A 24,777-nucleotide genomic window follows, 5' to 3' on the forward strand; every position below is an offset into this window, starting at 1 on the left:
TTTTGATAAAAATGTGTAGAAAGAATCTCGAAGTCGAGGTTTTGTCACATCGATAATGAAAACACCATCGAAAGCTGATCAATGTCGAAACATCCCCTGACCGTAAATTAACAGCCAGCAATACATTTAAACGTGTTTCGTAATCATTCCCAGGCCAGAAGCTCATCGCGTCGATTTGTTACGACACGTTAACAGACTTTATGTTATGTAAAATGTTAATTAATACACGACCGGTGCACGATACACTCATTGCTTCTTTTAACAGGCCAAGACTAAAAAAAGCCACGTGTTTCTCGATGGATCAATGTTCGAGAACAAAGCTTCTCTATATTCAGAATCTATGTTTGAACGTTTGAATAATATCTCGTAGTATTTGAATACTTGATCGAAGAAATTAGACCCTTTTGATCGAAAGGGAAGGCACCTCTACCTTCTTCGTGCAAATATTTGCCAAGCAAATTTGAGAATTTTTTATTCGATTATCGAAAGTCTACAAAGTATACTTCTTCAACAATTTTAGAATCCAAATGTTCGATATGGATCAGAAACAGATCCATGTTTGCCTCCAAGAATCTTTAGTTTCAGAATTAGCAATGTAGTAGAGCCTCCCTTATCCCAACACCCGTTATAAACGTCTGTTATTATGCGAATGTAATATATGCCAGTAACGGATATCTTTTTCCAAATGTATACTGTTTCTTTATCAGATATATTCTTTTTCTTTCGTTCGATTGAGTAAATCCTGATTACAAGAATTTCTTTCCAACTATCGAAACAAAATACGACTTAATTAAAAAATCCCGGAAGTGACATAAGCGCGACAAAATTAGTAAAAACACGCAATGTCGAGAAAGCCATAATCGCAAATATTAGAGAACAAGAACACGATATCAAAAATTATCTAAAGCACGTAGATTCTCAGCAGATGCTGGCGACGGTAGGAAAACCTTAAATGTACCGATGTAACGAAATGGTTTCATTGCGATAAAGATGATAATAATGACAATTTTATACAAGTGCAAACAGCAAACGAAAATGCTGATGGAGAAGCGCCTTGTTACGTAGAGGCACTCGTGGCATTTGAAAAACAGCTTGGATGGTTCGAAGTATGACAAGAATGTAACTCCATGCACTTACCTATGTTGACAAAATTATGTAACTTAGCAATCAAAAAGATATTGGATACGTAAATATTTAAGGAATCTATCGATTAATCTTAATCTGTATTTGAATAAATGGAATTTCGTATCAGAAAAATGATTGTTATGTTATTCGGAAATTTCATTGTCCCAATAATATTGTCTGTCTACTAGTTTACATAAGGCGGACTCTATTATAATTAACGATAGAGCTGATAACGCGATGTACCTTAAATTTTCGAAAAAAGTTTCTTTTGCATCGAAGCTCGACTCGAAATAAATTTTTCTACCTGCACAGGTAGCGTTTCGAAACGATATCGAAAACGACCTTGAGATTGCTATACTCTTGTCGTTTAATGCTTCTTTCGACGTCAATCGTATATAGGAGAGTCGGTGACCCAGGTCTATCACAGTCAATGGTAAGCACCGTCTCGTCAGACGACTTATCGCAGTTGGTAGACAATTATTCTTAAGAGTAGGATATGTTAACGACCTTGACGATCGATTAGGAACGAATTTCTATTAACTACCACACAGTTTATTCCCGTTATCGTCGTTTTCCTATTCAGAATCGTTACGATGTTGCGACGTCTGTCGAATTATCAGCACGAATGTTGTTATGTTTCACGTATTCTTAATGAATCTAGTCACGCGCCTATCGAGTTGATGTCTGTTTTTTGACGAATCTAACTCCTCTTATTACTAGTAGGCCATGCTAATTTCTGCAGTCTTTATTGTATCTGATTTGAAGGCCGTGTATATATCTATATAGAATGAACCACGTTACTGGACCCGGCTGTAGCTCCGATTTCGTCGAGAACAGAGGAAAAACGTACAGAGAAAAATTGAATAGCACGATAAGATCCATGTTCGCGGGTTTTACTCGCTTTTTTTAGTATGCTTCGATATACCGGAAAAGTATAATTCCACTCCTTTTTCTAAATGCAACTCGATAATTTTCTATTAACCATTCGATGCATTTTTTAATATTCTACAAAGAAGTGTTAAGGTACTTGGGTCGAAAAATATTTACTTTAAAAGGTATTTTAATTGCAGTTTTGTAGAACTTAGCGTGTGATAAACAAGGACAAACGTAAAGTGTTTATATTTTTCTTGTATTCTATATAATAAATTTTTTTAACGGAACGAAAATCAAATGTCTTTTAAACTAGGCATTTTTCGATCCAAGTAGCTTAATACTTTTTCCTAGAGAATTGAAAGATGCATCGAATGGTTAATAACAAGTTATAGAGTTCCATTTAAAAAGAACGGCGCAATTGCACTTTCCTCGTGCATGCTAAGTCGTTGCATAAAAAGAAGAGTAGCTATGAACATAAATCTTAGCATGCCATTCGATTTTTCTCTCTGCAAATTCTTTTTATTTTCAACGAAATCCGAGCTACGACCCGGTCCAATGGCATGGTTCACCCTGTATATTTCAGATATTATACAAATATACTTGGACATATATATTACATACCATGATGTTTGTGTAAATCACACGTCTTCTGTTAAAAATAGCAGCTAATGGATTTTCTTCTGTTCTGTAGACTTCAAAAGATCGAACGTCGAAATACAAATGCGTGGCAGACACAGTGATGCAAAAATTGTATCAACTGCTCCTTCATATTCTCCTAATTTACAATCAAGAAAAAGATCCTTGGACGAGTTAACATTTATTAATGTTGTTAAATAGCAATACCTGTGAATCACTCTGCTCATCCTATCTTTTATCCTTTTCTCTCACTGTTCCCATATCCAATTATCTTCATACATATGTATAACTGTTACTACGATGACAGCGCAAAATATCTCTAAGATCAAAACGACAGACACGTGTCGAAATTAACGTGCACGTTAAATCACGGAACTATAAGAAACAACAAAAATCGACTTTCGACGATTCCAAACGGCGAGCTTTCCAAACCAAACGCGTTAACATCGAATGCCAAGGCAGTCGAAAATCCTGAAAATCTACTCGGCTACTTAACCTTACAGGAATTCAGCCAGCCCATTAATTTCAGGGAACCAATGTCTCAGTGCGAGTGCTTTATAGCATACTTAAATCATCGTCTCGCGTTAAAAGTTAGCTTTACTAGGATTTTCGATAAATACTAAATAATATATATTAGATAATTGTAATTTTCATTTACCTGTATTATTAAATATTCTATGACGTTTCTATATGTACGAATAACTGCTTTTGCGCATGTTGAAATTGATTTTATAAAATTTTTGCATTCCATTTGTGATAATTTTATTGCTTCTCGGATCTCCTCGTTTTTGGTTGCTTTCTAAGTTTCTCCGTGTCGCTCATAAAATTTTTAGCACCAAAAAAATCGTGTACAAAGAAATATAAAAAATTGTTCAACGTACGAGAGAGACAGATATCGACTTATTACAAGAGAAAGGGTTCTAAACGCGATGACAATGACGATAAAAGCATCGAAATTAAAATACGATGTAGTCGCTCGATAGAAGTACGAATCGGCTTCGTTTATCGCAAATTAAGTCGAACGAGCACTTCAATAATTCACTTCGCATTTATCAAGCGAAATCGTCGCTCTATTAATTAATGTCTAAGGAGAATCGAGAAAGATACGCTCTAATCGTTGCCTGCTGCCGAAGCGCCAGAAAAACTCGAGTCTTTTTAACGACTGCAATTGGCCTTATTAATCCGAGTCAAGCACATACTTTGACCACGACCCATCTTCATCTCTGTCTTGACGATCCGTTGTTGCCTTACGACGAAAATGCGTCGCGGCGAAACGTTTTGCTTCTGGCTAATCTTGTGTAACAAGTTACATGACACGGCGTAAATTTTTTATCAGTCAGCCGAACGATGGTTATGCGAAGAGCTCTCAACCATAATAGTGTAGGTTGGTAGACTGTTATTTTTTTAATAAAATAGCATTCCCTCTCTGAATCCCGTTACGCAGGAATTAAACGAATGACAAAAAAAAGAAAGAAAAAGAAAGAAGAAATACGCAAATTATCTAGCGTATTAATATCTCTCGAATGTCTGATTGCATAACCGCGAGGCAAGCTTTTACGTTAAATTTTCTTGATAACGCGAGAGAAGAGTGTATACTGGTTAAGTCTTGATAGAAGGGTTAGTGCAACGAAGTCTAAGTTTTGGAGTAATATTTAACAGTATTATTCAGTTTGATATCATAAGAACGTAGCCATTAAGCAATGTCGTATTTCATTCGCGCTGTTCATTCTCCTTCGTTCAGAAGCGTAACCCCTAATTGCTTCAAATATGGTGTTACAAAGTGTCATATACGTTTGTGTATGTGCATATATAATATAATATAACATAATCAAATAAAATATATATTTAAAAGACTTGACTATGCAACACAGAATCTAATTATTTTGATTATTTTCGCCTTTGCATTATTTTGATATACTCGTTATTAGGTCTTCGATACTTAAAAACTGATAACTAGCATTATGGCACACAGAATTAAATTCTCTAAATTCTAGTGCGTGTTAATTACATTCGATTCCTTTCCATAAATTAGAAATTCCAGTGTCAGTATGATATCTAATATTTGCAATGGAAATTAGAAACAATGAAAATTATCTAGAATTATTGATACCCGCAAAAGATTCGACAATTTAATTAAAATAATTTTGGTTAACACTCGAATGGAACGAAAGCGGAAAGCGATCTTTCGAGGTAGTCCGAGCAAAGTCGCCGTTCGAACAACACCAGTGCCCGAGGACATTATGATATTTCATATTTTCTCTTTGCTCGAAGCATGAATTTCAAGAAGGTAGCGACAAGGTCGATTGAAACGCGCTGTACGAATACGAAAGAGGAACACGAAGGGTGAGTTGATCGTTCATGAACAACGCGAAACTGGTTTTCCCCAGTAACTACCGATTGCTCTCGGATTAAAGGGGCCACTAACGTCTTGTATTGCACGAAAGAAGTCTATTATTATCAGACTTTCCTGGTTGAAGTAGAAAAAACAAACTGGAAACCGCAAATGAGCTTAACTTCCGCTTTGTGCTCGATGGATATCGTAGAAACTGTTTTAGCTACATAAATATGAAGCTGAATATGCATATGACATATATACGAATCAAACAGCAAATGCATTCCTGCTTCACGACGTGCGAAATTTTGGCGAGTCCGTGAAACGCGCTTAGTGTTTTCGCGGAAGATTTTGAGATCCGGCCAGATGTGAAAAAGCTGAGCAAAATCCGTTTGAATTCGAGGATTGCTATATACGTGCTATGTGTTTAGTTTATCGCGAATCGCGTTATTAATCTCACAATAAAAGTTCAAATAGATTGCGGATCCCCTTTAGCCCACGGATCGATGCGTTATCAATGGAATTTAACCCTGTGGAAATCGTAGTTGATCTGACAGATATATAGGTAGATACATGTAAAATCTTTTTATACCCACTTGTATTTTTAGAGAGACACGTTTTAAAATTTACTGACAGAGGATAGCTCGTGATATGAGTAGACTGCAAATGTTTATGTAAATTCATATTTTTACGAGTGTACATAGACACAGAGAGTAATAGAGCATAACCATAGAATACAAATGAATGATAGAATAATCTAAATAAAGATTCGTGATTAGCGAGAAATATCACATAGGTAGATGGAGAAGTCCTATTATATCAACTATTCATCCGTATGTTTACGTAATCAGTATATATGTAATATACATATTTTGCACACATATGTGTATATATATATATATAGTTATCATATATAGTTATCATATATATATATCATATATATAGTTATCATACAACTATACTATACGTCTAGCTAAAAGCGTCCAATGCATACAAGAAATTCTACCTTGAAATTCCCCTTGCATCGCGTACTTTGCCAGGAACCTCTCATTTGATGGGAACGAGTATAATTTAATCGTCGCGTCGATTCGTTATTATTCGTAAATCTCGCATGAATAACGTCGGCGTAACATCGACTTTTTATAAAAACTCACGATAACATCGATCGACGGTCGATTGAGCCGAGGAAAAATATATGCATCTCGAGCAGCATTACGCATGTCTAATTGCAAAAACAGGAAGAAGAAGGAAATTGATTGGTCTTGGGTATATGTAAATAAACACAAAAACCAAATCATCTCACGATCCAACGGAGCTCGCTTGTGACGCAAATCTACCCCCCTGGTGGCATTCTCGCGATGATTTCATGCACATTCGCGATTTATTCGATATATTCTATGAGCGTAGCGTGGCGGCGAGACGACGTATCGCGAAAACCGGTCTCCTCGTTCGACCGCGATTACTAACACATTCTTCATTCGTGCAATATTTTATGAACGAACGTGCTTTCCATCGCGACAACGGTAGCCAGGCTCGTGCGAAAAGGCGAGGGAAAGAATCGCACCGGTTTCCTGATAATCGGTTCAATGCGCTGAAAACCGAGAAAAATTCGAAACGTTACATAAGCGATCACGCTCCGTTCGCAAACATGCCCACGAAGTCGATCGATCTCGTTGGACTGCGACATATGGAATGTCTGTTTTTTAGGTCACGTTGAATGATAACTTTATCGGTTTTAGCGATCGTACACTGGAATCGAAACATTTTCGTCAATGAGTCGCAAAATTACGGACTGTCTCGAGGAATTTATCGAATTTTTATATTTTATACGCTTCTGCATGTACAGTAAGTCAGGAAAGTATTCGAGTACTTGTAGACTACTTTTATGAATATATTGCGTACATTATGAATGTGTTGCGAGTTATGTGAAATTTTTTGAAACTACGTTACCAATATAATAATATCACGAATATGTTAGTCCAGTTTGAAAGAGGTCTAGTAGAATGTATAGAAGTTATGAAACGTTAATCAAAATAATATTATAGAAATCATAGATATATTTTATAAATATTCATTTTAAAGTTCTAATTAGTACCGAAGGTGGTTTCATTGGAAAATAATATAGAAATATTTGAATAATCTCTGTCAAATTGGCATATATGTGTACTAATATCATGTAACTGCTATCTACATTGTTCCATTTATTTCAGATTTTACCGATATAATCGAGACAATCTATCGTTACAACGATAATGAAGTTTGAAAATGCTTTATTTAACACGCATAATATATCCGTCATAGATCCCTATCGAAAATAATAACAAATATCAATATAATTATATCACTCGCTATATCATTCCCCTCTCTATTTTTTAACGCGTTGATCTTGAATTTTGAAAAATGAACGTTTACATGTTTAGCATATCTTGCGAACTAACGTAGATAACGTTCACGTGTTATCACACCACGCACAAAGCATGATAAAGCAACTAATTGATGCGAATACTATAAAACCGCGTGAGAATCGCCTTGCGATTATTCGAGGAAAAAGTAAGTTTCTTCTGTTTGAAGCTAGAATGCCAATTGTTCTCGAAAGGACTCGAATCGATAGTTAGCGTTATATAACATTCTCTTGATAAATGCGTATACCAGAATCCAATGATGTTCGAAAATTGACTGGCAAATAGATAGCATATTGAGAAGCAACAGACTATTTAGATTAAGTTGCAAAAATAGATGAGAAATAAGAAGAGACGAAAAGTTCGGATTGAAAGTCGCGCGATGCATCAGTATAATTCAAACGTTGATAATACAACGATGATATCAACACTGGTTACGTAACTGGTTTATACTTGCGATTTAACGAGGGGAAAATCGCATTTTAAATGGACTCGATATGTTTGAATATTATTAAACAAATGATAGTATTTTTTACATTAACCAGCGAATATGTTAAACGTAAGTGGACAAAGAAAAAAGGATTTTATCGAAATCCGAACGCGTTTCTCATGACGAATGCGCATACAGATATGCCGCAGTCTATGCGTCAATTAATTCGATAGCACGATTTTCCTGCTAAATGTAACCCCTGGGATAAACCATGACGAGGGCGATAGTATCTAAAGAGGTGGCGTCGGGCGCCACGGCGCCAGTCGTCCCTCTGTGGTCAGGCAGAAATTGTAGGCCAAATGAAATGCAGTGGACAACCAAGAGAAAAAAAATAGAGGAGTCCGATCGTACTGGTCTCTCGAGTGAATTTCCAATTGGAAGCTCCAATTGGAACCTAACTCTTTTATTGTTACCTAATGAATTTTTATGTGCCTATGGGAAATTTGAAGATACAAAAATGCATAGAATACGCGTGATATGTAAAAATATTTAAAATGTCCAAAGTATAGTACTCTGTATAATATTCAGTAAATAAATAAATCTCACTTATTTTACAGAGGGTTACAAAAGTGAATATTTTTTCAACTGTATGATGTCACCTACATAAATATTTTATTATCGTTATTATTAGATACGAATGTTTTAAGAGCATACCGACATGTAGAACTAAAATAGAATGTTTCTACCAAAGAAAATTGATAATACTGTAAACCTATCAATATGTATAGAGGACATAAAAAGTTGGTATATTTAAAGTAGCATATCTAGTAAGAAAGTACGAAGGAAGCGGTTTGACCGAGAATTGAGAATGGGAAAGGCTGCATCGGGCGAGAAGGTGGCACCGCCATAAATTGTTAAGATCAGTGTAGATTGACGGTGATTGAGACTAGATTACAAAGACCTTGAGTCGCTTAACACCCGACGCTGGATTCATTGACCGTTATTCCTCCGAGAAATTTTGCCGAGGCTCGGCTAAAAACGCAAAACGATCCTGGCCAGGTCCTTGACAACTTTTAGGCATATGATAATTTGCCGGCGTGTGCATTCGCATCTAAATATCCGAATTAAGCCTCTCCAACTCCTCGAACAAAAATATTGAGATACCAGACTGATAAAGTAATTCGACAAAAAAGGATATAAGTAGAAAGAAAAAAAGATGGATAAAAAGGGAAAGAAGAAACTAAGGAAAAAGAGGATGATAATTTACTGATCTTTAACTGTATTAGAGCGTTTCAAAGTCATTTCGAAAGTCTTTGCTTTGTATTTCTGTGTGAATTTTATTTCTAAAAGAAGACACAAAGACTTTTGGAATGTTCTAATAGAAATCTTTCATAGAATAGAAAGTAATAGGATGATCGTTACGGCAAGAAAAGTATGCAACACAAGTAAGCCGTTGCATCAGTACACGTCGATAAAACGATTATTATTATTCAAATGGGTCTGCATCAATATTAAAACGCTCGTTTAGATTCACTGTGCTAGCCGCGGCTCGTTCGTTGCCATCAATTAAACGAGTACACTGAAGCCAATGCGTTCGTAGAACTTTGGACAATTTTGATAAGGACCCAATTGATTTATTTTCCTTACGTTCAATGTTCTTTGATTAATCTTGTTGCACGGTGTATTAACAACAATATATAGCAGCGCATATGTAGTGTTAATCGAGGTAAACACTCAACGATGAAGCAATCAATATTTAGCATTGCTTATATTCAACGATATAAGCAGAATCGACTTTTTTCGTCCGTTTCAACCAGCGTAGTATAGTATTTGTTGTAATCGACATTCATTCATTATTACCGCATATTTTATACTGTTTATCGTGTTATAAATTAACATATTAATAGTATTACTGCAACGTAATACCGCAATTGGTACTCTGTATCTTTGAAATTAAATCGCCAAGGATACGTGCTTACTGAGTTCGCGAATAATTATTCTATTCTTTATCTTGTAATATTATGATGTTCACGATATTAAGCAATAATGCTTAATCTCGTTGCAATGCTCGGATACTGTTCATTTTCCAGTCTTACTTTCGTTTTAACAGAATGAAAGATGGAAATGAAGTAATACACTAAAAATTAGAGAATCTGTAAGTAAAAAAAATGACTATATGCAAGAAATTGGGAATCCAAGTAAATTAAAAAATTTTTTATATACAAATACGATTCAAAGGTTAAAATAGATACACTAGAACAGTATCGAGAATCTCTTGAAATCAAGTCCGTGAAAATGAGTTTTTTATCGGTAAATACACCGTAAAACTCATAGACAGAGAAAACCAGTTTCACTTCATTTGGCCACATGGATACCGTTATCCGATTCGAAAAATACCTGTCGATGATACGTGGACAACTACAGTGGCGTATATTTGACTATTGCGAGGTACAAATTTTACGATGGACGAAGTTTATATAACTACATAAAGCTGATATCGCCGTATCGCTATCATATCGGAATAAAAAGAAAAAGAAGATGAATAAATGCTACAACTAGACCATGAAGTTGGTCAATGACCAAGAGATTTCAACGAATAAACCATCATCATTAACTGGTATTATCAAGAAATTGAGTCTTTCAAGGACATGATATCTGGTTGAATACACTTCTAGATATTTCAGACAATCATTGAAATTGTTATCTTGTTCACGAAGATCTGAAATTTTCGAAGTAAACCGAACTAGATAATAACCTACATTCAGAAGAATAAACAGACGATTGTAATTACTGAAAAGAAAGACATATGTATTTTAAAAAGCGTCAGGTCATGTGGCCCATCGAGTGTCGTTAACGAATGCGAATAACAATTAGAAGTCTTATCACGGGCCGAGCTCTATATGAACGGTCTTTTATTCTGGCTAAATTTAAAGACGTTCTTTCGTTTTTTGCATTTCCTTGGTATTGTACAATAACTGTTAAAAAGAAGAAATTATATAAGTCATAAAAAAGAGAAATAACAAATTCATTATTTCTTCTGGTATTATGCTGGTTATTTGTATCGAGAATAGGAATAAATTTATATGGGATTTGAATCATAAAATTTTCAGCACATAAAGAGTTAACGTAATTAATAAGAAAAATCAATTTCAATATAAAATAGAAATTAAGTGGTCGTTCCAAAATGAACGACAATTTAATGTTTGTGGTATCGACAAACTTGGAAGGATCTCGCAAACTTTCCAATTCACACGTTGTAAAAACCGCATGCCTTAAACTCGATCGATCAAGTTGTAGGTATACGATACGGTATGGAACGGAAAAGCGCAATACGAAGACAGAAATATCGCAAGGTATCGGACGCGAAATCAACTTGATGCGTTCCGCCGGGTTAAAAACATCGATCCGCGTCTTTATCGTCATGGTAACACGTGCACTTACACAATTATCCTTGTGTGAGGCTATTGGATGTATGTTTCCATATGGCATAGTGACGGTATGCATGCACACACTTGTTCATATAAGTGCGCCGATTACGTACAAACGTGTACGTACCTCTCCTCTATTTGTTATCTTACTCTATCTTCCTTGCTCTATTCTTATCACAGCATGCTAAGAATGCATTTTCACGGTTTCACTAACACGCACTTTCCGTGTGACATGCGCGAAACGAACTGGGATCTCGTTCGGAATAGTATTGAAATAATTTTATGATCGAGGATTCCGCTCAATTAAATCTATAAATATCTCGTAAAATTATCCATGTAGTTAAAAGTGTTGAGTCGTAGTACACAAACTACATACATACTATTTTTAGAATACTATTACCGGTATATGTAGTGACGAACACAAAAATATGATATATTTTCAAGGAAAGTGAAAGCAACTTTTGGTCGAACGCATAATAATATTGTATGAGATTAAAGCAAAACGAGACTATGTCATTAATACGTACATATTAGCAATGCATATTGTACGAGACAGGTTATACATTCATACATATATATGTACTGGCGTGGATAATATCTAAAGATTAATGTTGTGGATCTACATATATATACATATCATATATAATAATAGTTATATGGTGCACTCTTTCTAGTAAATCCACGCAATTAAATATTAATTAACGAATACTGTTGTATAAGTGACTAACATTCTTGGAAGCTTGTTTACCTAGAAATAAGAACGTAACATATACAATTCGTTTTCTACAGGAAAAATTTAATTACTTGTAAAATTAATAGCTACGTAGTTAATGTGTAAAAAGGCCAATGTCTGACAAACTCTAACGTGATAATATTCTACGAAGATATGGTGTTTCATTCGAGTGAAGAAAACAATTATTGTTATTAAACGATAACGACGATACTTCATCGTTAATAACAATGCATGTCAATGCAAGAGACGAAGTTCAGATCCATTGATAATAATCGTATACACATTCGATGTATAGTCAACATTCGCTCCTCATTCTCAAATTCACTTGAATTTGAAACCAAATGATATTACTATCCCATCCCATTATTTAATTCATACCAAGGCCGAGTATTAGGGAAATAACTTAAGTAACAGAAGCAACAGTGAATCATGTTTACTAACACACACCAAAACGAAATGCATTTATACATGCAAGCGTGTGAGGCATCCATGTTGAAAACAGCATAACCTCACTAGCTGTTTTGTAGCATGTATTATCCTTGGAAATAATGTATAAAACCACAACATTCTATCTTAATCACGATTACTATTTAACTTGATGATTATTACTTCAACAAATTAGCCGCCATCTTAGTGGAGTAAACTACAAATACACGATTCTTAAAGTGTACACGCTTTTATGCATAACCTTGAAACTGACACACTCCAATCACATATTCTATGATTAAATTTCATAACATAATACGAAAGATATTTTGTTTACTCCAAAAGATACATATTTTTTAAATACATATTTATCTTGACATTTTATGCTTCAAACATTTATGCTGCTATGAATTTTTGACACGCAAATAGAAGTATCGTTTACATTGAAGACACTTTTGTTGGAAATTTCTCTTATATTTATTCACTAGATGTAAGTTAAAATCACGTAATTAATCTTCACATGTTCGGCCATGTTGTGTTGATACCATGGAAAACGATTAGAGGGACCGAGAACGCAGCAGGGCTATCTCGTCGACTGGCAGGCGAACCATTTCGCAAATTTCCTGGTATACCAATCTATCCACTTACCGGCTGTGGCTTTGGTGTTTTTCCCATGATGCCCCCGGTTCTTCTTCTCCGATAATCGGCCCTTCAGTAACATCGTACACGCACTTTATCACGATTTTTATCACTTGTCTTACACTGGCTACGCATTATTATTCACCCACACGGCAGCCATTTGCCCTCTACCTACTCAGCTATAAAGCCTGCCTCGACGTTTCGTTTAGCCTTTGGCTTTCGGCCATTCGACAGCCTATGACGTCATGTAGATCTTGGTGACGTACCTATGGTTTCCTTATATTTGGAACAGTTAATTCTAAAATTATAAAACTATGACAAAATTGTAAGCAATTTGTTACATGCAACATCTTATATTAAACTAGCTAAGGCTTAATATTAATATAAAAAACAACATTATTATTATAAGAATGTCATATATTTTTTTCACAATAAACGGGGCCTTGTGATTCATTACAAATTAAGCAGCACTGGTAAGATTTTGAAATAATCTGTTTTATCGATAGTCGGTTATATCTAAATCATGAACTATAAAGTCATGGCGCCAAAATTTATGCCTTATAAGAAGATTTAAACTTTTAAGTTAAAATAACTAACATTTTGTGAAATGAAAACATTCTAATTTATGCTATATATCAAAGAGGAGCACTCAAAGGGAACTTGTAATAAAAACAAACAAACGTAAGTGCGTGTAGGTATGTCCGTTTACTTCACACAATCAGGTTCTCTTTCACGAACACATTTATCCGAACTAAAAATTGAACAAAGAATATCGAAGGCAATCAATATATCGTTAAGAAATTGGTTTCTCGCGATATATTTTTTGATCCAATAAAAATTTATTTTGCGATAATGGTTTTGCAAGAATTGATTTGCTTCTTCGCACCACTATAAGACAATTACCAAAGCTCACAAGAAACCATACGTACATATCGTAACCGTATAATATATATATATACCATATATATATATATATACCATCGCGTAGAAATCTATAATATTTATATATCATAACGCAGATCGAAAAAGACAATCATAACATACATACGTCGGGCATCTATATAATAATTATACGAAATACATTTTGCAAAAGATCACAACAATTATGCAAAAATAGACGTTATTCGACACGTGTCATAACCACAAGAAAAATCAAAACTTTTCGTCTTTTTCTTGACATTGCAACACGTGACGAATTAACCGCAACACTCAGCGATGTAGGTTACAGTTATATATTCGTCGACGTAAAAGTTCTAATGCTTCTTTTTTTCCTTTCAATCTCTATTTTTTAATTAATTTATTTTTTCTCGCGTTAACATTTCTGCAATAGCCCTTTGTAAAAATTTTTTGTGTAGTATCAATATCTAAGACCGTAGGATATCGGTTGCAATATCACTGCGACATATTTTCTTTTTACTCCTTTTATTTTGTGACGATACCGTGACCAAAGCTAAAAGTTTCCTTCCGTTTGTGGTATCCCCATTATATATATACGAGTATCTAAGAAGATCGAGGAACCATCAGTTGACTATTTCATTACGCGAAGGAAAATTTCTGTGAAAACTTTGCCCTGATACGGATTTTGTTATATTTTCAAATACTTCCAGCGATGATATATAATGCGAACGAAATTAAGGCCCCTAAGCCACGGTATCCATACGAGCATAGAGGAATCAAATATCTTTCGCTCCTCCTTTCTCTCTCTCACACTCTCACTTAAAGACTACACATTTTGACAAATAATTAAGTCATCACAGAAGCATCATATTACCATATTCAATTAGACTACATATTTCATGAATGTTGTTGTTCTGTTAGCGCAGTAATATTACAATGATTGAGTACAAAATGGTTTTAAAGTTTTCAAGCCTAGTATAAAGCACTATTATATATATTATAAGTGTGCTTACATGTCGGCACGAACCATACACATATACTTATCATATATGTACTGTACTGTACACACATATGGTCGCAATTACCACTTACGATCTAATTGTAGCGGTAATATTCTATGATTAATCTACGAATAAAAGCAAACTTTTTAACGAACAAAAGCGAAAACCAAAAACTATGTAAGAAAATAATGAAGGATAAAAAAAGTCTTTAAAAGAGTCAGGAGAAAAAATTTGTTAACGTTTGACTCGGATAATCACTATGACCTTTTTTGATTTCAAATTTAAACATAACAGTTTTTAACGGGGTAATTAATGAAATAACAACATTGTAGGTACCAAAAGAAGAAAATGTACTGAAACAAGCATTATAAAAGTTGTAAAATATCAAACTCCAACATATACAATTGATCATAAACATATAAGATATTTTTAATGCCACCTTCTAGAAAATCCACAATCGTGTAAGTGGTAGGCACATTATAACTGAAAATATTTTACATATCCTATCTTTCAACCGAGGTTAGGATTAGATTAGGGTTAGGGCTTATGTCTATGTATTCGTGTACATTTAAAAAAAAAGAAATGAGTGTAGTTAGATAAAGACAGTGATATTCTTTGCACGAGTAGTAAGTGGGAGAAAAATAACCAGTTAATTCTCCATAATATAAACGTTTCTTTGAATCATTTTGAATGCTTTATCTAACTGTAATAAAATAAAGCCGTTAAAATTGCAAATCTCTCCAACTACGATTAAATCGCTTGCATTAAGTTCCTTAATTTTCTTCCAGCGAACGAAAATGGCACGAAGCGTAATGGAGTCTCGTAAAGCACAGCGAGTGCAACTCCTTAGTTTTAGTTTATTTCAAAATTCAAACACGTAACTCCGACGATCTATTCAGCGAGTGACTCTGCAAGCGGTAGTCAAATCCCGCTCTCCTCTTTTCCAATTTTATAACGATGAAAAGGTATTTTAACGAGGATAGCGATCAAGAATGACGTTATGTTTACCCAGAACTGGCAGTTTCCTTTTCAGCGGGCAGGACAGATTGCTCGGACAGAGCTGCCTTATTCTGTCTTACCATCTCGGCGCGCCTCTCCTTTAGAACAAGAAAAATAGGAATGATATTTTAAACGTAAATTTACGAGATTCAACTATTCTAAAATAATAATGTTTAAATGTTTCATGCTAAAGGTGATATTAAGCTAACATCCATCAGGTATAGTAGCTTATAAATGCAGGATCATGCTGAAAAGAAAATGATAAAAAATTAGATATATAATTATACATAATATAACTGAATTCCTATGAGGAATATTTTCTGCAAAATAATATGACAAAGCACGATTAAAATTCATTAAACGTTCTAATGATAACCGTATGCTACTGAAGTTCATAAAATTTCTACTGAAACTCAATCAACGAAACGGGTATAATATAAGCCAATATCTCATGGTGGTAGGAGGTGAGAGACAATAAGAATATTGAATCAACAAAAAGAGGGCGAAATTACATGCTGGCGAATAGCCTGCACACGACGTTGAATCTCTCGCTGTCGGTTCTGCTCCGCAGTAGAAACCCTCTTGTCAAATTCGAACTTTTTCACCAGAAGTTCTCTCGTGGCGCACTCATCCGCCATCTGACGCACTTTTGCTATCTTCACAGTGTTCTAAACGACCATTTCAAATTCCCTTATTGGGTAACATTGTCGACAGTGTGTAAGAAAGGATTTCCACTAAGAAAACAACCAAGTTTGGAAAACTACATTCCCGTGTACTCGTGTTTTCAAAACTTGACCAAAACAGGTGTTACTTCTACAGAAGCGAGAAATCCTTCCTGGTAGTTGCCAAAACAATCTAATAGAAAACCCATAAAACTAATACCAAAGTCTAAGTTAATGAATAATGCATACGACTTACATGAATGCGCAGCTTCTCTTTCTGCTCGCGTTCGATATTCTGACGGCGTTCGTGAGCTTGATCTAACTTGCCTTGAATCTGAGATTCAAGTTGTTGCACACGCTCGGTTAGTCCTTGGCGTACGCGGGCAACTTGCTCCTCCTAATAATCAAAAAAGGAGATTAAATATTACATAAAAGGATATTTTATTTTACTAATGAAAAATATCGAAGACTGACATGTTCTTTTAGACGATCCAGCATCCTCTTAATATTCTCATCCCGTTGAGCGGCGGCAGTTTTCAGCTTTTCTTCGACGGCACAACGAACCTCCTGAGTCTGCTGTTCAAGACTCAAGCGAGTTTTCTCTACACTTTCTAACTATAATCAAAAATAGAAAAAACATGATAACATTTATTTATTTGATGAATATATACAAATAAAGGAATATCTCAACTAACGTGCTCTTTCAACTTGTTTTTCAGTTCCGCAATGTGCGCCTCTCGCTTCTCTTCTGTATTATTCATCTTAGCATCTAAAGATTCACGCGTCGCAGCAATGAAAGCAGCGCTAAGTTCATCTTTTTTACGAGCTGCCTCTTCAATTTTGCTAAGCTTAGCAGCAAGCGCAGCAAGTTTATGAGCTTCCAAAGAAAGTCTTCTTTCCTCTGCTGCTCGAAGCTTGTCTTCAATAGCGACTTGTTGAGTCGGACTTGTCTGTGGGGGTGACGGTGCTCTCTTCTGTACTGTTGGCTCTGCTAAGATTACCTCATAGCACAATCCACCTTTGGACTTCTCTTGGCATCGAATCTCAGTTGCTATAAATGCGTTAATAAACAAAATGTATCGGTAAATATATTGTTAATTTCAAATCCTTGAAATTATTCAGAATTATTAATAATATTTGCTTCAATATATTAAACATACTAACTTGAGTACAATTTTACAAATTAAAAACAATTATTCAAATGTTAACATAATTGAAGAATTAATTTTTATTAAATCAACTAATTGCGTAAGTACAAAACAAATTAATTATCGCTACTCGTAATGTAGCAAAAATCTACATACGCATAACGACGGGGTAGTAAACCTTCATGATTCATTAATTATTTTACGCGTCCCCCATCGAGCAAGATGCAATTAAAAACATCCAGTCCCCCAGGCCGGCGAGACACAATCCACTTTGGCGGAAGATTTCTCGATCCCATTCATCTCGGGTTCGCTTCGAAGTACACGAGTTACGGAAGTATGACTCAGACCACAAGAAGGAAGGATCGATCAGCCCACGAGACGATTGTCTCTAGGCGCCGCGACGTCTAGCGTCGGCACACGCACCTTTCAGCGGCCACCCTACCGTACACCGCAGCGGAGCGTTCTCCGACATTCGCCGCCTTCGATTTATAATTCACCGGCGACATATTGGCGACTGTTCGAGTCGAGTTCGTTGCACTTTGCAGCGAGCGCAATTTGCACGAAAAATCGATCAAAAGGTTATCCAATTTTCAATCGATAAAATACCGTCTAGCAAGCAATAACATATAAAATAACAACGATATATCGTTAAACGATAAAGCTTTCTACTTTGGTCTATGATTCTTCTTTCCACATCATCGACTTTATGCGGTTCTTGAGTAAAAGTCAAGCGCTGTTAATTAAACTTAATTGAAACGCGATTAAGCGTTCGATTACGTAGGCACTGGTGCAATTCGAAAGTTAATGGATCGACGGCAAGAACTCGTTGATTAAAAAACGACGTATACTCACTGATGAACTTTACTTTCTTCGGTTGCTTGGTTCGCGGTTTTCCTTTTCCGCTGGGCTTCTTGAAGGGCGCATTGCCCCTTCTGCCTCCCGCTTCGAAAATTGAGAATCAATGAGTGTCGTATTACCGTAGGGACCAGGGAAATAGGAATCGTGTTTTAATTAACGGGAAATCGATGCAACCGTCTCCTATCGGTTAACAAAGGTCAACAAAGCCAAGGGTGGCCATCTTGGGCCGCACCCCGATCGTAGCGAATTTTGTGGAAGCTTTCCTCATGGAGCACATTTGTACCGACTATTTCTTAAATCTGTATAGGTATCTGCACAAGCTCAACATAAGTCAAGATTTAAGATGGGAAATATCGATTCGATCAAATTACCGTGCTTATTGTATTAAAGTATATGCCAAGCTTTGAAAATAATAAAACAAAAATAATATTAATACACCAAATTATGTAGTATTGAGTTATATAAAAAATAAATGGAGAATAATGATGTTACTACCGGTGTAATAAACTTTTGGTGTGATAGTAATATCCATGATACACGAGTACACTACGAGTACCAATTGGTAGAGGGTAGAGAAATTGATCGAACTGCAGGTACCTAAGATAATACGATACCAACGTGATATCGACCACCGTAGACTGCGGTAAAAATACACCGACCATCAAGTTCAAAAAATGTATTTAAAAGGAGAAGGTTTCAGGGAGGTTCGAGGAGGAAATTGTCACGTTTCTCTGTGCCTCAAAGTTATTTAAACATAACATATTCAAACCTTGTCAAGAGCAAAAAGAGTTGTTGATAATTTATATTTTTTGAATTGAAAAAAACATAACAGGTAAGACGAATAAAATAAACAAGGAGTTGTTACAGAATTGATTTAACGATCGCGATATCAAAGGTAGTAAGTAGCGACAATGAATAGAGGTGAAAAAATTCCACGTAAAACTGCATGCAACGATACCATATAAAATTAGATTAAAAGAAATGTCTGGTCACGAATTTAGCGGATCACTTCGATCGTAGGAGTCATTCACCGCGATATCGACTCCTCCTTCCCTACTAGTTCTCTGCATAGCCCGCAAATGAATTACCATAGAAACAAAAAGATAAAAAATAAAAGAAGAAAATACGAAGATCGGTTGCACATCTTCCTTTCTAACAAAGACGAAAATTTTTATCAAATAGAGAACTCACCTACGATGCCCAAAGGTGCTTTGCAGCTATGACAGAAGCACTGCAGCACTGAATCGCGCACAAGACCGATCAGCATATTTCTAGCGTTTGTTTACTCGTTACTGCTCGCGAATCGTGGTCCGTATTTAGCGAAATTAAAGAGCTTGGCGAAAACGGCTACGAGAATGAAAAAAGGGAGCGCAGAAGAGTCGGCGAGAGGACACGTCCAACGAGCAAGAAGAAAGGCCGGAAGTGGCTGAACTCGTATCTGGGGCGGTGGCTGGAGGGCGACTGATCCGCACAGTGCGCCACGACGCCGGGCGTCGCTCAATATCCACCGACTGGCGCCTCTTGCGCCCCTAGTCGCGGCAGACCACTCCCCACTGCAGCGAGTAGCCTACCCGACGACAAGCCACCCTTCCACCTCTGCTAACCTCCAACCTCCAACCTCCACCTCGAGCAACCTTAACATGCCTATATCGTGGACCCGGCTGCCGGTCGCTAGGCACGTGTGGAAGCTACGTGGAGGCGTAAAATACCATCTGTCTAACTCCAACCACCGTCAAACTTCTTATACTTTGACTCAAACTCGTACCACCAGCCTGCTGATCAATGGACGATATCTTCTTATCACGATCTTCGCCACATTCCGCAGTTTGCCGAAGCATAGTCCCGCGTCCTTTAATTTTTGCTATGTTAGAATTAGTAAGAATTAAAATTAGAATTAGTAAGAATTAAAGTTAGAATTAGATCATTATCGAAAATATTGAAATTGAATTTTGTTTAATTATAGCTGAAATATCTACCATCGAAGATATGGTAGTTCTTACACATATAATCGATAGGTTTCTTTCGAACATTTTCTTTTGTATATTTAATAGAATTGTAAGAAAATTTAGTCGAATAATATTGTAATATTGTACAGAGATGAGATTACAGTATTTAAAAATTTTTTAGTTAATCATTTTTCCGCAGCATATCGATTTGAAAGTTTGCGAATATTTTATATAACCGGCGCCCTATTTCGCAACTATAAATCAAGCCCTACCGCTCGCTAGATCCTGCCCTTGCTTGGTTGCGACACCGAGGATGCGATCTTCGAACTGACGACTTTGCAGTATGCGCCTTGAAGAGTATTTGTAGAGTGCTGAGAAACCTTGTTTCGATTGTTCCGGTATCTGTGTTAAGCACTTCTACTTGAATTTACTTGAACCCTCGGAACACACAAAAGCCTCTTAATTTCTTGACATTTGAGAAAACTTTAACTTCGATTTTATTGTTATATTTCTTCGATCGACGTAGAACGTGGTTTCGTTACGCGAGGAATAATTCAGTCGTTCACCCACCCTCATTTCTAAACGATCCATCAATATTTTTTGCCCTTCTCGATAGCTCTACATTGACATTCGAAATAGATTGCTCTTTTTACGAAACTGTATCTTCTGTTTTGTCTATGGACACACCCTTCGTATCTTCGGATCCGACTGACCGTACATCGTATTCATCTTTTTCTATCCTCTGTGGTTATTTTTTGCAGTATTTTAATAATCCCGCGGATTGGTAAAATCGGTCGAAACAAATGTAGAAAACAATACTAAATCAAATAGAAGCCAGAAAATGTAGGACGCAAACGATAATCGTTGTTCCGTAAACTTTTCCATTTGACAGAAACGATCGAACAATTGCAATGTCGGAACTCCGTGACGCATTACAATCGAAGGATATGCCGTAAAATGAATGAATCTCCTACACGTGGATCGATATCGTGGAATATTTTCAGAACTCGGAACGAGGGAACAGGCGATGTTAATAATGCAGTCGCCCCTTTTTCTACTGGTCACGAACCGTGGTAAATTGCGCAGAAATCGGAGTGACGTATTCTAATGGAAGTACCTCGAAACCGAATCTCGCCGTTTGCCAAGGATTCTTTTTAAATTTCAACCTTTCCGATATCTTCATTTAAATCTCGCTGTACAGCTGACAGCAGATGATACTAATACTATTACATTTTCCTTGTACACCAAAGAAAATCATTTTATTCTCAAGCAAATAAATAATAAGTAACAACTGCCCGATAGCAATTCGTTAAAAAATCTATTCACCCGAATAGGAAAATAAGATCCATGTCTCGATCTCATACGATGTTTAATGAGTTTCACTCGCTCGTTACATTTAATTGGATGATTTAAAGAAGCGTTAATGAAAAGAAAGACAAGAAATAGAAGTAAAAGTTGTAGTTGACCAGTCAAGAAAGGTACATCGTTTCAAAATATGGTTTATCGTCGCATACCCTTTAAGGCAGGAAGAAATTCAACGGTGAGTTTCACCGAGGGAAATCACTTATGGACATTTCATCCGATATATCTTGCATCAGACAATCAGATTAACCTACGCACTTCGATGTTACCATGTGTACGCTGTTTAAATTCTACCGAGAGTTAACCGAACTACTCTCTTTCACGCGTGCAAGAGAAACTTGAATCTCATCCTTCGGCACGACGAGAGAAGCCGGGTCTGAAAAGAGCGAGGAACGAGGCTTCAAATCGCATGCTAGCAGCTGACGCAGCGTTCAATTGTGAAACAGCATTATTTATCGATACACAACACTTATGCGGGTCCCGTTACACCATGTACAGTCCGATAATGAAAGATCAATACAATCACTTTCCATATAATTATTCGCATTGTGAAATTACAGATAGCCATAGAATTGTCGCATTCAATTGATACATAAAAAAATCTATACTTAACCCATGGTGCACGTATGTTCCGTTATATGTATCTTACATTATATTCCATTCTGTAAAAAATTTGGAACCAAACTGAAGATAAGTTGCAATGCAATGATTATTTTTTAAATTTCATATAATCTTTTAATAATTTTTTAAATTGTGTTTAACTCATCATTGTATCATTTTTGTATATTTTATTTAATCAGTATTGACTATCAAAGCCTTCAAGAGGAACAATATTTTCAGCTCCAATATGACAATCGTAAAAAGTCACGCTCATAAATATTGACTCTACAGTTACAAGGAAACTTTAAATTACGTTTGAATTAATGTATCAAGCAGTCTTAAGAGTTGAAGTATATAATATAACTATAAAAAGAACAAAATGTGAAAATACAACAATTTATCATGTTTAGATAGAATAAATACTCTATTTGCACAAATATAAAAATATCGCAAGAGCGATTTATTGAAGAAACACATTTTTATATATTAAAATTACTGGTAGTTGAGAACCACTGAAAAGCGTTCAAGCACTGCAGTTGAGACAAGCTGCAGTTGCCACGGTGAAGTGCAGGCTGCACTTCTCCGAGGACGCCAATGGAGGGCTCTGACCTCTTCTCAGCAACTATCTACTTTTCGCTGCCTTAGGGTGTGTTCCTACTGCCATCTAAATTGCCTTCCTAATTAACGATCCTTTGTCGTACTGACTTTGTCATCCAAAAGTGCAAAAATCGTGTTACATACAATTCACGACTACCTTTTTATTCGACACGGAATTTTGACTCATTACTCGTAGCGATTTACGAAACTCGACAGAACAATGACTGGAAGAAAGTCGTCGTTACAAATATAATATGTATATAGGTGTACCGAACTATCGTATCGTAAATAACATCGTTGACGTGTAGTACATACTGATTGTATAAGATCGAACAATGTATACATGAATATACTTAACGTGCATGGAATGTATATTTTATAAAATATATTCATTACTTTCTTAAAATAAGCTATCAATTTGAATAAATAACAAAAAAAAAACGTAAACATTTTATGTATTATATGTAAAATGTATAATGTACATGTCACGTATATATTGTATATCTTATCGCAATTCTTTGTTAATATTCAAGATAGTATCATATAAATCACAAATATCGCTAACTGTAGAAATTGTTATAGGAAATAATCGATTAATATCTTTGTTCAAGGATTTCATCACTTACATTCGTTGTTAACAGGCGATTCAGTAGCCGTAGCCATTGCTGCCGTAGCTGTATATCACTGTAAAAGAATATCTTTCATTTTATAAACTGAGTTTGAAAAAAGCTAAATAGTATTTTTTCCGAATATTTATTTCTTATTTCATGTAAACTACATTAACTTTCGTACATATTTTGCAATTTTCAATGTAATAATCCCATCTAGAAAGTTCATTTCAAACAAAGGAGGTATATAAGGAAACTATATGCTATTTATATTGTGGCCAAATTCCTCAAGGATCGAAAAGATTTTATTCCTGGAAGAAGTGTCTTATAATACACCTGTATACGATGAAAGGGTAATAACTTTCTAGGAAAAGACAAGGCATTATTGCGTGTTATTCTTACATAAACGAAGTAAACGGTATTTGGAATTATTCGAAGCTGTCTGTACAATGTACAGTATATAGAGTGCAATGAACCAGCCTCACGAATATATGTCAAATTTGCTTTGACTTGACGTTCAGTGATTTCACGAAAAATCATTTTCAGTATTCTCTTCCATATTTTACGAAAAATATTATAATAAATTTATTTAAATGCAATCACAGAAAGTCGAAGTTACGATTACTTCTACGCATGATCGCGTTTAAAAAAACGTACTGCAGTCACGCTGTAAATCGAATGCGGAAGATGTCGATTAGGGTTTTTGTACAAAAACAATAACACTCTCTTTGTTTGGTATTGAATATTGATTAAGCATAAACGAGAATAAGCGATGTCTCTTTGTTCGTACTCGGTGGCGTCCCTTTATCACCTCGTGAACTTACCGTCGTAAATTGGAAATAAACAAATTAACTTACCTGTTTTCCCTTTAAAAGAATAAATAAGTAATTATTGAAGAGTAAAAGTAGATCCTGCGACAGGAACAATCACGCACGCACTTGACAATGCTAGGACTGCTAGGAGATCTGAACGGTCGGTGGACTTGCTGGCTTGCTGGCTGCTTTTATTGCGACATGCAAGTATCTCTGTGTATTTCAGCGATTCACACTGGTGAACGTTTGGCTACACATACGACATA

The 24,777-nt window shown here is 35.7% G+C and overlaps 2 protein-coding genes across 5 annotated transcripts in view; both read right to left on the reverse strand.

Annotated features, from left to right (window-relative positions):
- LOC132906914 (nuclear factor of activated T-cells 5-like) overlaps positions 1 to 13,567 on the reverse strand; it is a 57,435-nt gene extending 43,868 nt beyond the window's left edge. For both annotated transcript variants that reach the window (XM_060959546.1, XM_060959537.1), the window contains exon 1: positions 13,031 to 13,567. In XM_060959546.1, the coding sequence (XP_060815529.1) occupies positions 13,031 to 13,057 (27 nt within the window). In that variant the 5' untranslated portion in view covers positions 13,058 to 13,567. The remainder of the gene's footprint in view (positions 1 to 13,030) is intronic.
- Positions 13,568 to 13,703: 136 nt separating this feature from the next.
- LOC132906953 (uncharacterized) lies at positions 13,704 to 24,750 on the reverse strand. 3 transcript variants are annotated; one of them, XM_060959637.1, is made up of 7 exons: positions 24,557 to 24,750; positions 23,718 to 23,775; positions 17,276 to 17,631; positions 17,055 to 17,195; positions 16,837 to 16,977; positions 16,431 to 16,586; positions 13,704 to 16,016 (listed from the first exon to the last, which is right to left on the reverse strand). In XM_060959637.1, exons 2-7 carry the CDS (start codon positions 23,752 to 23,754, stop codon positions 15,924 to 15,926), a joined length of 924 nt encoding a protein of 307 aa, XP_060815620.1. In that variant the 5' UTR covers positions 23,755 to 23,775; positions 24,557 to 24,750; the 3' UTR covers positions 13,704 to 15,923. The 3 variants fall into 3 exon arrangements, with proteins under 3 accessions (XP_060815620.1, XP_060815619.1, XP_060815622.1); XM_060959636.1 differs by lacking the exons at positions 23,718 to 23,775; positions 24,557 to 24,750 and adding exons at positions 18,581 to 18,670; positions 19,778 to 20,098; XM_060959639.1 differs by lacking the exons at positions 16,431 to 16,586; positions 23,718 to 23,775; positions 24,557 to 24,750 and adding exons at positions 18,581 to 18,670; positions 19,778 to 20,099.
- Positions 24,751 to 24,777: the final 27 nt, after the last annotated feature.

The sequence above is a fragment of the Bombus pascuorum genome, chromosome 5 (genome assembly GCF_905332965.1).
Source record: "Bombus pascuorum chromosome 5, iyBomPasc1.1, whole genome shotgun sequence".
NCBI lineage: Eukaryota > Metazoa > Arthropoda > Insecta > Hymenoptera > Apidae > Bombus > Bombus pascuorum.

Bases quoted from the DNA above. Each gene is read 5' to 3' on its own strand.
- LOC132906953 (XM_060959636.1), bottom strand. From the start codon at position 19,853: ATGCTGATCGGTCTTGTGCGCGATTCAGTGCTGCAGTGCTTCTGTCAT. The intron at 17,632-18,580 runs GTGAGTATACGT...ACGCATTTATAG, and splicing joins GAAGAAAGTAAAGTTCATCA to CAACTGAGATTCGATGCCAA. The intron at 16,017-16,430 runs GTAATTTCGCCC...CTTGTTCTAAAG, and splicing joins TGCAGGCTATTCGCCAGCAT to GAGAGGCGCGCCGAGATGGT.